The following is a 15,042-nucleotide window of genomic DNA, read 5'->3' as shown; positions in this document are numbered from 1 at the left end:
TTTGACAAATTTTAACTGTAAATGTTTTGCATGGACATTTTTAAAGAACTCTGTGGGCTTCTTAAGAGAAGTGTACTCTTTTATTTCCCTCTTGCTTGAGGCAACCATTTTCAACTCTTGGCTAATTCACGTCTTTGAATAAAATGTTCAATTGCTTGCTCTTAATTTTTCAGGCATAACCTTTTCCTTCACACCATGGAAGATGAGGATTTAGTTTTTTCACACGTGGGTGTGCATGTACTTTTCTCCATGCCTTCTAATAGGACTATATCATAATTCTGGCTCAGTTAATATTCAGTGTTTACTTTGTAAATGCTAATCACTTCCAAGATATATAGCATGTTATGACTGCTTTTCATTTCCTGCATGATTTTTTGTTTTTCCTGGAGTTAATTTTTAAATTTTATGTATATATCTTTTGTATACTTACTAATTCAGCCCCCGCATTCTGTCATCTGTTTAAATCTTTTCCCAAGACATGATTCAGGTCATTATTTTTATCTTTTTCAATAGTACTTTCCAGGAGCCTTGTGACCTATAACAGTCTAGTTTAGTTTAGTTCTTTTTTTTCCTTTTATAAAGGTGTCTTCTTTGGATTTCTTTACCATTATCTTGAGTTTTTCTTTGCCTCACTCCTGGATTGGTGCTGTGTTTGCTGAATCTTACGGCTTCATTATGATTTACTACTTTATTTTGGTGACACACATTCTATTAGCTTCTTGGGAAAAGAATGCTTAGGAGGTAGATTTTTGAAACTGTTTATGTTTACTCTGTTATTACATTTGATAGTTTAGATGGGTGCAAAATTTTGTTTGGAGAAGGCAGTGGCACCCCACTCCAGTACTTTTGCCTGGAAAATCCCATGGATGGAGGAGCCTGGTAGGCTGCAGTCCATGGGGTCTCGAAGAGTCGGACATGACTGAGCGACTTCACTTTCACTTTCCTGCATTGGAGAAGGAAATGGCAACCCACTCCAGTATTCTTGCCTGGAGAATCCCAGGACGGGGGAGCCTGGTGGGCTGCCGTCTATGGGGTCACACGGAGTCAGACACGACTGAAGTGACTTAGCAGCAGCAGCAGCAGAATTTTGTTAGAAGCTATTTTCTTTAGAATTATGAAAACATTGCTCCACTTTTATTTGTTAGGAGTTTTTGTTTGTTTGTTTTCTTTCTTTATTTCTTTGGTGGCCTGAAACCATTCTGATCTCCCATGCCAGTGCTGTTTTTTATTTCTGTAAGCTCTTAGCAAATTCTTCTTTATTCTGAAATTTCAGAATGATATGCTTTGCTTATCCATGTGTGATCATGTTGTGGTTTAAAAATTAAACCATATGAAAAATTAAATTTTAACTCTTTTGTTGTTGGTTTCCATCTAGTTTCTCTGCTATTTTTCTAGAATTTTTGTTTGGATGTTTAACTTCATGGACTAGTCCTAATTTTTTCTTACTATTTTCCATTTTTTTGTCTTTTCCTTCTAGATATCTTCATGTTTGTCTCTCATCTCTTCTATGAGATATTTTATCATGCTGTATCTTAATTTCTAAAAGCTTCTTTGTTCTTTGAATGTTTGTCTTATTACTTTTAAAAATAACATGTAATACTTATTTCAGAGATGAATATCATCTCTTAGGATTTAAGGAATTAACAATAATTTGTTAAAGATTTTTCTCTCCCTGTATAGTCTGTGTTCTCTTAAGTTGTTTTTAATTCTCTTTGGTTATTTTGATCTCTTATTTTCCATATTAGAGACTTACTTTAGATATCTGGTAACCTTTGGTGTTTTCTCAAAGAACGAGGTATTCAACACTGGTTTAGGAGCAGGATGGGATTTAGGGTATCCATCTTGAAATCCAGGTGCTTCTTACATAGATTTTAAACCAGTCCTAGTTTTGGACCTTATTTTCATTCCCCCTTGAGATCCCTGATTTGATAGTTTCTCACTCTTGGTGAGTAGGGGAAGTCTGCAGTATAAATCAGAGAGATTTCTTTTCTCACCACTAGCTCAGATTTAGCTTTCGTGAGTCTGTAGAGTCAGTTACCACTCATTCCTCTGCTTTCCAGCTTCCAAGTTTTGTTGCTATATTCTTCTCTCTCATTATCTTTGTCCTTTCGGGCTTTGGCAAACAACAAGACAAAACAAAATGAAAAACAGACCCCCAAACCCTTTATTTTTGTGTAGAAGTATTTAGGGAGGGTAACAAAGTAAATATATGAACTTCCTTTATTGTTCCTTGTGTTCCATTGTAAGGCTGCATCGTAATTTATTTAACTAGTCCCCAGTAGGTCATTATTCATGTCATTTATCACTTTTCCATTATTTAGAAAATGGAATAAATCTCTACTCGAGTGGCAGTTATTCCCTTAGGAGTATCTGGAGCGCATTCGCCAGCAGCTCCCCAGGCGTCGGTGACCAGTGTGTGTCCCGCGTGTGTGTTCAGTTTCAGATATGTTGTTAGAGCAGAGCTTGACCGCCGTTTTCTTAAAGGACCATAATAGTAGATATTTTAGTCTTTCTGGGCCATATAGTCTCTTTGCAACTCTACAAATCTGCCACTATAGCAAGAAAACAGCTATTGGTAGTGCGTAATGAATTGGCATGGCTGTGTTCCAATAAAGCTTTATTTATAAGAGTAAGTGATGGGCCCTTGGCTATCGTTTGCCGAACCTTATTGTAGAACACAAGATGTCAGCATTAAATGTAAAAGGGAAGATGATTTCTTTTCCCAAGCTAGAACCCAGCGGCAGTTTTGTAGTCATTTTGCCTAATTTTAAATATTTGTTAATGACAAAACTACTCTGGCAAGGAAACCTATAAAGGTCCTAAGGTGCCTTGGGCTTTCCTGAACATAGTCTGGCAGTCCTGCAAATTTTTGCTGAAGGATTCTGCTCTGAGGCTGCTGTGACCATAAGGCCTGAACAAATAGAGTGCCTACTGAAGAGAGGACCACTGTCTCCAGCTGCTGCTGCTGCTGCTGCTGCTGCTGCTGCTAAGTCGCTTCAGTCGTGTCCGACTCTGTGCTCCCCCATCCTGGGATTCTCCAGGCAAGAACACTGGAGTGGGTTGCCATTTCCTTCTCCAGTGCATGAAAGTGAAAAGTGAAAGTGAAGTCGCTCAGTCATGTCCGACTCTTAGTGACCCCATGGACTGCAGCCTTCCCGGCTCCTCCATCCATGGGATTTTCCAGGCAAGAGTACTGGAGTGGGATGCCATTGCCTTCTCCGCCACTGTCTCCTAGGTATTAATTTATTCCCTAGTAGCTCAGCTGGTAGTATCTGCCAGCAATGCAAGTGACCCTCGTTGATTCCTGGTTCAAGAAGATCCCCTGGAGAAGGGACAGGCTACCGACTCCAGTATTCTTGGGCTTCTCTGGTGACTCAGATGGTAAAGAATCTGCTTACAATGCAGGAGACCTGGGTTCATAATTTTACAGAGAACAGCTAAATAGCTAAAGAGCCTGCTAAAGGTGACCTATGAACTCTAAGTTTGTGCCCCTGGGACCCTGTAGGTGACTTCTGGAACTGATGCAAAGCTGGAGATGGGAGTGTGGGCCAAGAGTCCCACTCCTGAGAAACTTGAAACTCAGCCAAGTGTTCTCTGGGTACATGGGGAACTGCAAGACTGGTTTCCGTTCTCCTCCTCTTAAGGAAGGCAGGGCTAGGGAACGTTCTCCTTGTCTCTCCAGGTTAGCAGAGAGACATGTTCACTTCACAGCGATTAGCTGAGCCTGCTTGAGACTTTTGTGCCTGTCGTGGCTTGCCAGTTTCCTGCTTGCCTTCCCCGTGGCGTTTTAGCTGATCTGTGCTGTTTGTAGCCATATGGTCCCTTGAGCACGTGGCTTGGCTTCCCTGTCCCTGCTGCTGGATGCTTGGGCCTTGCAGATTTCACAGACCTGAATAACACTTGGGGGTGGGGCGAAGGGGCTGAGTCTTCTCCCTGCTCAGCCTGGTTAGATAGAGGCAGCCAGCTTGGTTCTCTGTACCAGCTGATTGCTTAACCAGCAGAGCCCTGAACTAGGTGCTTTGAGAAGATGCAAAAGAATGAGAAGTGGTTTCTGTCTCAAGGAGCTTACCCTCTGCAGCTTCGTCTGGGAGAACCCTTAGTTAGCTGTGTGATACTGTTGACCGTGTCCAGTTTTGGAGGTCAGGTTATAAGCTGTCCATGGGTGGGGCACTGGTACCTATTTGGTTTGGCCCTGCTGATTTTTTGCTGTGCAAAAATGTCATGGCTTTATATGGAATTCATTATCATGTCCTCATAGATGGTGGCTCAGTGGTAAAGAATCTGCCTATTAAAGCAGGAGATGCAGGAGACATGGGTTTGATCCCTGGGTTTGGAAGATCCCCTGGAGGAGGAAATGGCAACCCACTCCAGTATTCTTGCCTGGAGAATCCCATGGACAGAGGAGCCTGGTGGGCTACAGTTCATGGGGTTGCAGAGTCAGACACGACTGAGCATGAGCACGCAGATGGTTTTTAAGCGAAGATACTTAGTATTTTTGTGTAGACTTTGGTATTCTTGTTTGGTAATATGGAGAGAACAAAAATGACTAGCTACTCCCTTGATCTTTGGTTTCATGGCTTTCAGATGAAAAAGAAGTTCTGGGGATGTTCTTTCTGGTTAGGAAGGTGGCCCCTCTTAAACCAAAAAGGGGTCAAGACTTGGTTTGTGGCTTAAATTAGCAAACTAATTTGCTGATAAGAAAATGGTTAATTTAGAAAAGATTTGTAAACATTTACCTACGTTTAAAATGGAAACTTTTTTAGAAGAGTTTTAGATTTACAGAAAAATTGGCAGATACCACAGGAGGCCTGGTGTGCTGTGATTCATGGGGTTGCAAAGAGTTGGACCTGACTGAGCGACTGAACTGACTGAGTGACAGAGCTCCTACATGAGTGCCCCCCACCCACCCCTCAGTTTCCCCTGTTATTATCTGACAAGATCATGGCACATTGATTATAAGTAGTTACCAGTATTGATATATTATCAACTGAAGTCTGTACTTGAGTCAGATTTTCTTAGCTTTCCTCTGATGTCCGTTTTCTGTTCCAGAATCTCATCCTCAGTAGCACGCTAAATTTAGTTGTCAGATCTTGTTAGGCTCCTCTTGGATTTGGTGGTTTCTCAGATTTTCTTTGCTTTTGATGACCTTGACAGTTAGAGGAGTGCAGGTCGGGTATTTTGTAGACTGCTCCTCTATGGGAATTTGTCTGATGCCTGGCTTCCTTTTAAGTACCTATTAGAGCGTCCAGTTTGTTGGCTTGCGCTTAGGTGCCTAAGGGTATTGGCCTCAGCAGGTTGTGCTTCGTATCATGTGAGGATGCAGGGTGGTAGCTGGGGTTTTCTGGGGGCTCTGCGGTGAGCCATGGTCATCGCTGAGATAGGCTGGGGTGCTCCTGATGTCCCCCAGTGCAGTGTTGCTTCACTAATGCTTCCAGGTTTAGCTTGGGGAGAACAGACCTGGCAGATGAAAGCTGGGAGCAGGAGAAGCAGCCAATGTCCTGAGTTAGGAGAGTGAGAAGGGTGTTTGGTGTCCCCTTTCCAATGGCCCCATCAAGGGCGCTCACAGGTGGTGCCTGTAGGAGCCCTGTTTGAGCTGCTGTTGCTTTTCTTTCTGTCTGGTACTAATAACTTTGGCAGCTTTGGGAGGACTGGTGTTTGTGTCTGGGACTGTGCTGAGGGTCTTTCTATATGTTTCATAGATGCCGCAGGGTTTTGAGGAGCTCAGCAGCAGCAGCCCTATGCATTCAGCGCACAGCACTTTAGATGGGTGCTGCAGATGGGGGGAATCTGGCAGGAGGCCAGGGTGACGGACGGATGTCCCCTGCCTCTGACAGTGCTCTGCCATTCTCCTGACCTGTGGCAGACCTTAGCCTGCGCTGTGTCATCAGTAAGCCTCTCATTTTTCCTTTTACAGTTGGGCTGTAAGAAATGCAGAGGGGATTGGGTCTAGGGCTTGCATCTCGAGTCCAGCCAGTGACCTTTTATTCTGTGTAGATTCTGCTCTTGGAGCATGTGGTCAGTAGGGGTATGTATGTATTGACTTGAGGTCAGTAGTATGAGGAGGTGAACGGTGATGTGGGCATACTTCAAATTGCCCTGATGGAAAGCACCATCAGAAACATCACCATTATAAATGTGGTCTGTGACGGTGCTGACAAGCAGGCTTTGGATGGTAATCCACTCTGCATTTTACTTATTGCACTGTGTGACTGCAACTACTGTTTGATTGCTTTTTCCATGTCTCTGCCCAGGAGCTGCTTGTTCTCCGGACAGTAATGGCACAGTTTACCCCATAAACCCCCCTTACATGCACACACGCACAGACAGGCACCCTCACCCCACTTTTCCAGGAAGGCAGGCCTCGTTTAGCTGGCAGCGTCAGAGCACACAGTTCCTGAAGAGGAGGTTGCTAATCAGGGAGATGCCGAGCAGAGAGAGTCTGCTGCTGAGGCCTGAAATTTACAGCTCCGAAAAGCCGCTTGCTGCTGCTGCGGCTGCTAACACGTTATAAGGGGTGACAAATACCAGGAACTTGTCACCGGGGTATGCTTCGAGCCTCACATTCTGTAATCAGAGGGTGAAGGTGTGAGCACTATGATGCTTTCCCTGGTTTTATTTCTCTATGAGCATGACTAGGGTGTAGAGAATGTCTAGATGTTTCTCATGTCTTAATCATACAAAGCTTTCCTATGTTTTTGGCAATGGACACTTTAATAGGAGTTGGTTTTGCGGGGAGAGGAAGGTGCAGCTTGATCCATCATTGAGATTTTGGAAATCCCGCGATGTGTATGCAGTTGAGATGCCTGACAGTTACTGAATCTGTTGGGCAGTGGTTCTGTACCTCCTCTGGAGGGAGGAGCAGTATTGGTTTGCTGTACTAGCTGTTGTGCTTGGTACGGCCTTATGGAACTTTTGGTTTGAAGGTAGAATAGCAGTATAGCTATGGATACCTTGTGGTCCCCTCCCCCACCTCCCTGTGCTTATAATCTAGGGCTCCCTGACCTCTGTGCCATGGACCGGTACCTTCTGTCTGATGAGCGATGACATTATATTGGAAATAAAGTGTGCGATAAATGTAATGTGCTTGAATCATTCTGAAACCACCCCCTACTCTTGGTCTGTGGAAAAATTGTTTTCCATGAAACTGATCTTTAGTGCTGAAAAAGTTGGGGACCTCTGCTTTAATCCATTTCATACACCTGTGGGATTTCGAAGGATTTGGAAATCATTAGCTGAGGTCTTTCTCTTGTGGTCAGTTGGCCAAGCCCCTGCTGCTGTCTTTAGGGAGTGAGGGAGATTCTATTACGGCGGGCATTTTTACTTTGGCGTTAATGTGTCTAGATGGTAATGGTAGCAGATATACTCTTTTTGTTTCAGTTACTGAATCCATATTCTTGGTTATATCTTCTTGGCTGTTTTTAGTTCTGCACTTAAAATGACTGGGCTGGTGTAAGGGGGTCTTTGTTTTGGAAGATTCCAAAACCACCCTTACTACGTAATCATTCCTGACCTTGGCTTGGTCCTCATGTGACCACACATCATGTTTTTGATTACCCTTGGGCTTCACTAAGGTTTTCTGGCCAGGTGAGTTTTGAGCCTCTGGCTCTCTGGGCTTTAGTGTTAGTTAGCCTTTGTGTGCAAAGAAGGCAATGGCATCCCACTCCAGTACTCTTGCCTGGAAAATCCCATGGACAGAGGAGCCTGGTAGGCTGCAGTCCATGGGGTTGCTAAGAGTCGGACACGACTGAGCGACTTCACTTTCACTTTTCACTTGCATGCATTGGAGAAGGAAATGGCAACCCACTCCAGTGTTCTTGCCTGGAGAATCCCAGGGATGGGGGAGCCTGGTGGGCTGCTGTCTATGCGGTCGCACAGAGTCGAACACGACTGAAGCGACTTAGCAGCAGCAGCAGCAGCCTTTGTGTGATCCTCAGCTCTAAGAAAAAGGTTATAGCAGAATGGCTGTAGTTATCTGAGCCTGGTTTTTGCTGCATTCAGGTTTTACAAGTTAATCTTACACCTAGTTGAAACTTGAAGATAATTACCCCTCTCCTGATCTATAGAGCTCTTTCTCAGACCCTTTACTACTCTTGTGGTCCCTAGTCTGTTTTTCTCTATACTGCTTCCATTACTAATGGTGTGAAAACCCCAGGTTATCTTCCCATACACCAGCGGTAGTCAGCCCTCCTTGGATATACAGCTTGGTTCCAACTGTCATCTTTCTCTTTTCATTCATTCTGTTTGATGGCGCTTTCCTCCTGCTATTTCCTGTCATGTATAATTTCTCACTTGGTTTTTGCTTTTTTGCTCCTTCTTTAGATTGTCCCTTAAATCACTCCTTTTTTTTTTTCTGTGTGATTGGCTGATTCTCAGGAAAAGGTAGTGGCTAGCCATTTTCAGGAATCTGCATATAAATGCGTATATTCTGTTGTAAAAGGTTGTGAGCCTTCCAGGGAATAGTTAGTGAAGGCTCTTTTACTGTTTTAGGATACTTAGCAGTGTGATACCCACCATAGCGAAGGAGACTCTAGCTCCTTTTGTTTCACATATAAAAGACGAGGGGACTTTTGCAAGTCTTCCCTCAGGGTGGCAGCTGACCCTGTAGTTTGTTCAGCTGCTGGTTTGCTCCTGATGGGGTCTGATTGAAGGTGGGGAGAGTGGGTTTTGATTCATCAGATGAAGTGGATGGTGGCTGTGTTTTGTAGTCAATAGCTTCCTTGTAGTAAAGTGTTACTTACAAAAAACCCAAAATGGCCTTGTAACAAAAAGTTCTGAATATAGCTGGGTGAATTGTAGACTGCTGGCTGAATTATGAGGTCTGGTTATAATCCTGATGTAGTCTGAGTGTGGTTTTGAGGAAATTTTATTCTGTGCACATTGGTGGAGTGTTCTGATAACCTCCACAGAGGAATATTTGTGCTTTTGCTGTTGAATAGATATCCTTGAAAGCTTGGGAGTTAGTTACTAGCTGAGTGGGGTCCAGTGTTGCTGTTTTGGGGTCCAAAATAGAGATGCCCGTAGTAGTGCTCTGAAAAGGTGGCTTCCAGAGTAGTTGAAGTCATATCTTAGCAATCTAACGTTTCTGCCGGTGAGATCAACAACGGAGCATCTCCTTTCACATGCTGAGATGACAATACTTTTTGCCCTTCACTTGCCTTTGATTTTTCTGCTCTGTGTTGGGGCGTCCTATTTTGGTTTTTTTTCATCTAGTGCTGGTACCTCCTAATCTAGCCCTTGCCTCTTTTCCTAGAATCATGTTGTGATAGGCATTTTGATTTTAACTTAGAACCTGTTTCAAGGAAAATCCTCAGTAGTACGTAGAGACTAGATTTCTAGTTCTTAAGCTTTGTAGTTTCCCACAAATCTTGGTCAGGGCAAAAGATGAAAAAGCTTGGCCATCTTTCTGAGTGATAGAGATCCTGCCTTGCTGAGAAATCATCATATCTCTCAGGTCTGCTAATAATGGGATAGTTTCCTTCAACGTTGTTGTACCGTAAAGAATGATGTTGGATCTGTCCCAGTGGCTGTTGGTGTCAGCCTTCTTCCTGTGACGGTGTGCCTTGCTCCTTAGCACATGTGCTGCGGGATTGGGCCTTTGCGGCACATTTCAGCATTTTCGCCTTCTTGCCGCCCACAGGTGATGCAGGTGCTCAATGCTGACGCCATCGTCGTGAAGCTGAACTCTGGGGACTACAAGACCATCCACCTGTCCAGCATCAGACCGCCAAGACTGGAGGGGGAGAATACACAGGTGAGACGAGAGAAGCAGCAGCACCTCTTTTCTGAAACCAAGAGGGAGAAGCTGGACGATCAGTTAGATATGGTTCGTGTGTAGGAGAACACTAACAGACCAATAGTGTAAATCGCCGAAGTATTATTTCCTAGTATTTGCAGCCTAGCTGCCACTGGGCAAGTCTGTTTCTCTTGAACCACACTCACTGCTCTCCTTCATTTTTGATGGGCCCCACTGGCATTCCTCCCTAAGGGGCTTGAGAGGAGTTGGGTTGGTGTATGTTAGGTGGTGAATGAGTCTTGTTAACGAGATCTTATTCTCTGAAGTTAAGGAGAGGAAGGGTCTGTGTCTCACGCGCATGATAGCAAGGCCTGTTCTGCTGGTCATTTTGATTTGCTCTGTGTTTTTGCTCTAGGAAGAAATAAATCTTGGTGTGTGTGTATATATATATATATATATATATTTATATATATATTGGGTGGGGTCAATTACTCATCTTTTCCAAGTGGCGACTAGAATTGTTAGTTGCACTGTTTTGTTCTATTTGCTGGGTCTTCGGGCAGCAGGGGTGCTTGGCTAGCCAATGTGTACGATTTTGGTATGTCAATTTGAGAAATTATGCTTAGGATGAAAACTGTAGGCAGTTTTGTTTTAAATTTTGTGGTCATTGTCTTTCTGTTGTTACAACTTACGAGAACCTGGGGAAAGGGATTGTGGTTGAACTTTTTTGTTTGTTAGGCTGTCTTAGTTTTGTAGACATCTTTTCCAGCACCTGTTTTTGCCTCCTGATAGCTAAAGTGTGTAACTGTGTGGATCGGTTATAGAACTGGGTCCTCAGTGAGAGCCAGTGCCACAGGCAAATTAAACAGTGTGGTTGAACTTAGTACCATGTAGTTTTTTAATGTATCCTTTTGTAGTTTTAGAGATGTGAAATTTGCTTTTCTGATGTTTTGCACGTACCCGTGTCTCAATGCATTCACGAGTTGAAATTCAGGCCCCGTTTTCATTTGTGTGAGAGTTTATAGGCAGCCCATAAGAGTAAAATAAAAATATTGTGATTGTCTTTTGAATCAAATCATGCATAAGAAATCCATACAGGATGGCTTCTTTGAATGTCTGGCCAATCAGTTCATCTCCACCCCCCCACCCTCCCAGCCTTTTTTCCCCCATAGAAGAGGCATTTTAATGCAGCAAACAGTATTGTGGTAAGCTTGAGAATTTAAATGCACGAAAGCTTAGAAATGCCAAAATAAGGTTCTCTCAGTAACTGTAGCTCTGCCTCATTGCACAGAGTAAATATACATCTCCAATTTTATCAGTGTTGGGAGTAGTCCACACTTCTGCATCTGTGCCATGCAGTTGGAATTAAGGTTCCCACAGCAACCACAACTTTGGAATTCTTGAACGTTAATTTTTGTGCCTGCATCATCAGCCAAAGCATTATGTTAAAGTAGATTCAGGAGCTGAATTTTAAGCAGTTTTTAGGGATGTGGGGGTGTTACAGCAGGTTGATGGTGATAAACTACCACTGAGAAGTTTATGTTTTTGTAGAATCCTTTGTAACTTCTCAAGGGGTAATGGGTGGATTTCCCTTAGCCGAGTGGACAACGGAAAATTGTTGGAATATATTTCCTAGTTTAGGCAGGGTCCTGTTTGTAAAATTTCTTGCTCTTTACCAAGGTAGGTTATCAGCTTATTTCAAACTCTTGTTCATTCCTGAGATCTTCCTCCATTTTAAGAAAGCTTTAAGTGAGGCTCAGCTCTAAGAGTCAACATATGGCTTTTGAGTGAATTGAGGAATGAGTTCCCTTACTGGTTCATTAAATTCCTTTGGAAGATCTTAGTGAGGGTCACATAAGAGATGAATATAACCCTCTTTGAGTACAGTGATGGAGGTGCTGTGCGGAGCCCTGTTGTGGTGGGTGCTGGGGAAGTCTTCTTGGGAACAGCTCACTAGCCTCTTGAGCGCTCATGGATGAGAAGTAAGCAGGTGGGAGAAAGGGCCTCCTAGACCAGCACTGTCTAATAGATGCATAATGCAAGCCACAGATGTGAGCTGTGTGTTATTTAAAATTGTCTAGTAGCTTTGTTTTAAAGAACATTAATTTTAATGCAGCTTATTTGACCTACTATATCCAAAACAGTATCAACATTTAATGAATATAAAAAATTCATGAGATATTTAACTTTTATCTTTACTGTGTCTTAGAAATCTGGTGTATATTTTATACTTGGATCTCAGTTTATCCTAGCATATTTCTAGGGTTCAGGAGCCACAGGTGTGTAGTGTCTATTGTAATGGATAGCACAGGTTGAGGAATTCTGATGAAGTCTTTGATCAGTCCTTTCCCACTTTGTACCAGATGTTGTGCTGGGGATGCCATGGGGAATAAACCCTCCTAAAACTACTCTCATGGAACTTTACAGTCTATAGGGGACGTACGCACGTAAGTGTGTTTATGTTATGTGCTGTGGAAGAAAAGGTTAGTGTTTATAGGAGTGCGTAATCTGGGAAGGCTTCTTAAGGCCTGAAGGCTGACTAGGAGTTAGGTAAAAAATGGAGAGAAGACCATTTCTGACCAAGACAGCAGCAATGACAAGAATCAGATGAGTTTGGTCCTGGGGAATGGGTGGCCACTGTGGGTGATGCACGTGTGGTATGATGCTCTGTGGTCCACAGTACGGGCAGGGCAGGGCACACATGTTCTGTGAACATTTCCAGGTACTCATGAAAAGGGACTGCGGGCCGTGTGATGAACTGCCGGCAGTTTTGTATGATTGGAATAGAGGATGCTTAATGCCGGGGTGGGGGTGGGGGAAGTGGGGTAGGAAGAAATGGGTTTGGGAGTTAGGCATGGGCCACAGGTTGAAAACATCTATCCCATGGTTTTTAGATTTCTTTTGCCTTGAAGAATTTTAAGGGACGACACCTTTCAGATTTGAGTGTGCTTGTGTTGGTGGCTTGCATTTATAAAACATGAAAGTAACTTTGCATCTATAAAGGAAAATCATGCTAGATGAAAGCTGATCTGTAGCGAGTGGTTCTGGTTTTGTTTTTGGTAAAGCTCGCCTGGAGGCGAAGGGAGTGGGAAATGCAGGGTTGTGGGTTTGGCTCTAGCAGCCTCTACACGAGAGGAGTCAGAGTTCTTGCCTTTCTACTTCCCCTGGAACTCTCACAGAGAGTGGAAGACCTAATGCTTATGTTAGATTTATAGTATAGGTGTAGGAATAGGCGTCACCCAGGGATCCCAGCCAGGCTGTAACTATGTGTGTGTAATGACGAGGCAAGCAGGAGTCCCTTTGGAGTCTTGTTTTCCCTAGTGTTCTTTACCGTATACAGCAGTTTCTTTACTACAAGGGCAGTCCAGTCAAGTGTTGAAGGTGTAGATGTCAGGACATCTGTGAGGCCACATCGTACCCTTATGCAAGTTAGAGAAGACTGTCCCTTGCTTCGAGCAGCCTCAGGGCAGGGCACACGGCTTGCAAATAGAGTGGAGGCTGGATTTCAGCTCCCATTTTTCCTGTGTCCCCCTGGCCAGTGTGTACAAGATGATGTGGCTGTCCTAGTTAGAACAGCCCTGATGGACTCTCCAAAGAAAACGTCAAGGCTGTGTTTTGGGAACTGGAGGATGGTCTCGTAGTTACAGAAACAAAGGATGCTTGGCCATTGTTTGGAGATGACAGATGGACCATGGCAGACATTGAATGAAACCCTTAGGAGATTGCCTTCTCTCGAAGTCTGGGACACTTTTGGGAGAGGGTGTCAGTGGCTTTGAAATGGAGAAAAAGTAACTTGGCAGCTTATGGTATTGGAGCTCGTTCTAAACAAAAAAGCAGAGTGGAGAAGGTGCAGATGAGGGAGTGGGAGGAGGAGAGGTAGGGGCACGTCTCTGCAAGCTGGAGCTTCTTCACGGGCAGGCGAGTGGCATGCAGGGACTCCTGCTACGCACAGCCTCCTTCCTCCAGGGGCCCAGGTGACGACCCAAGGGGGCTTGTCATTCAGGTGATGATAGGGAGATGCTTCTGATGTTGATCTTCTCCATACCCTGAAAACTCACGTGGCATCAGCTCACACAGATCTTCTGAGACATCTCTATATTGTGAAGACAGTAGTGCAAGTTGGATTTTCCTTTTTTTTACATACAGAGACAAATTCATTTCTGTTACATTATACGTGAAGGCAAGGAGGTTTTGCCCAAGGCTAGCTGTACTTCCACTCCCCCCTTTTGGTTACTTTCTAATTGCAGCCAGAGGAAGGGCTCTGGACAGAACTGCATGATCAAAGGAACTGCTTTCATTCTCTGCAGCTCCTTTCTAGTAGTATGGAGAATTCAGGAGTAGCCATGGCTCCTAGATTGTGGTTAGAGCTTGATTTGTTGCTAGAACATGCTACAGAGTTAGAAGCTAGAGAGTGTGGTGTCTCCCTGAGAAGGAGTACAGTGTCGGATGCTGTGGATTCTGTTTCTGTGACACCAAAGTATTGGGTTATTCAGAGAAGATCCAGTGTTAGCTCTTTGGAGATGTAGCTCCTTCGGCTGAGATCCCATTTGGACATCAGTTTGTGGTATTCCTGTGGACCTGAACATGTATCAGGACTTCTCTAAAGGTGTGGTGTGTGGGCTAAATCTCTCAGTTTTGTCCGACTGTTTGTGACTCTATGGATTTTAGCCTGCCAGGCTCCTCTGTCCGTGGAATTCTCTAGGCAAGAATACTGGAGTGGGTTGCCATTTCCTCCTCCAGGGGATCTTCCCAACCCCAGGATCAAACCCGTGTCTCTTGCATCTCCTGCGTCGGCAGATGGATTCTTTACCACTGCGCCACCTGGGAAGCCCTCTCTAAAGGTGTAGTCTCTGTTATCCAGTTGTTTGCCACAGAGATACAAGTGCTTAATCTTGGAGAAAGGCTGTGGGTTTTCCCAGCTACTGCTTAAAGGAGATAACACATTGTGGAATCTCAGGACTTCCTAGAGAGCTTTTGGCTTTGATCTAAAGCTGGAAAACCTAGTGCTCTATTGCCCAGGGCTGCTGCGTGCTTTGTGTTACACTTGGAGTGTTAATGACAAAGGAAATACAGCCCCTGGGCATCCGATGAAGGGGCTGACATATTTCCCCATGAAGTCCAATCATGCAGTGCTATTGTAGTGGGCAGCCACGCGCGCGCGCACACACACACACACACACACGCACACACACACACACACACATGCCCTCTGGGAAGTGGGGAAACCCTTCCCTCATCTCATGTGTGGTTTCATGCTTTCAACTTGTATTGGTTCCCATCACCCTGTCTTTCAGCCTCTTCCCTTGAAC

The 15,042-nt window shown here is 44.2% G+C and overlaps 1 protein-coding gene across 1 annotated transcript in view; it reads left to right on the top strand.

The window, feature by feature from the left end:
- SND1 (staphylococcal nuclease and tudor domain containing 1) overlaps positions 1-15,042 on the top strand; it is a 421,566-nt gene that overhangs the window by 54,371 nt on the left and 352,153 nt on the right. The window contains exon 10 of the mRNA XM_005893665.3: positions 9,638-9,751. Within this exon, the coding sequence (XP_005893727.1) occupies positions 9,638-9,751 (114 nt within the window). The remainder of the gene's footprint in view (positions 1-9,637; positions 9,752-15,042) is intronic.

The sequence above is a fragment of the Bos mutus genome, chromosome 4 (assembly GCF_027580195.1).
Source record: "Bos mutus isolate GX-2022 chromosome 4, NWIPB_WYAK_1.1, whole genome shotgun sequence".
Classification (NCBI taxonomy): domain Eukaryota; kingdom Metazoa; phylum Chordata; class Mammalia; order Artiodactyla; family Bovidae; genus Bos; species Bos mutus.
Note: the sequence above shows the minus strand (reverse complement) of the source record. Positions and strands in the feature narration are given on the sequence as shown.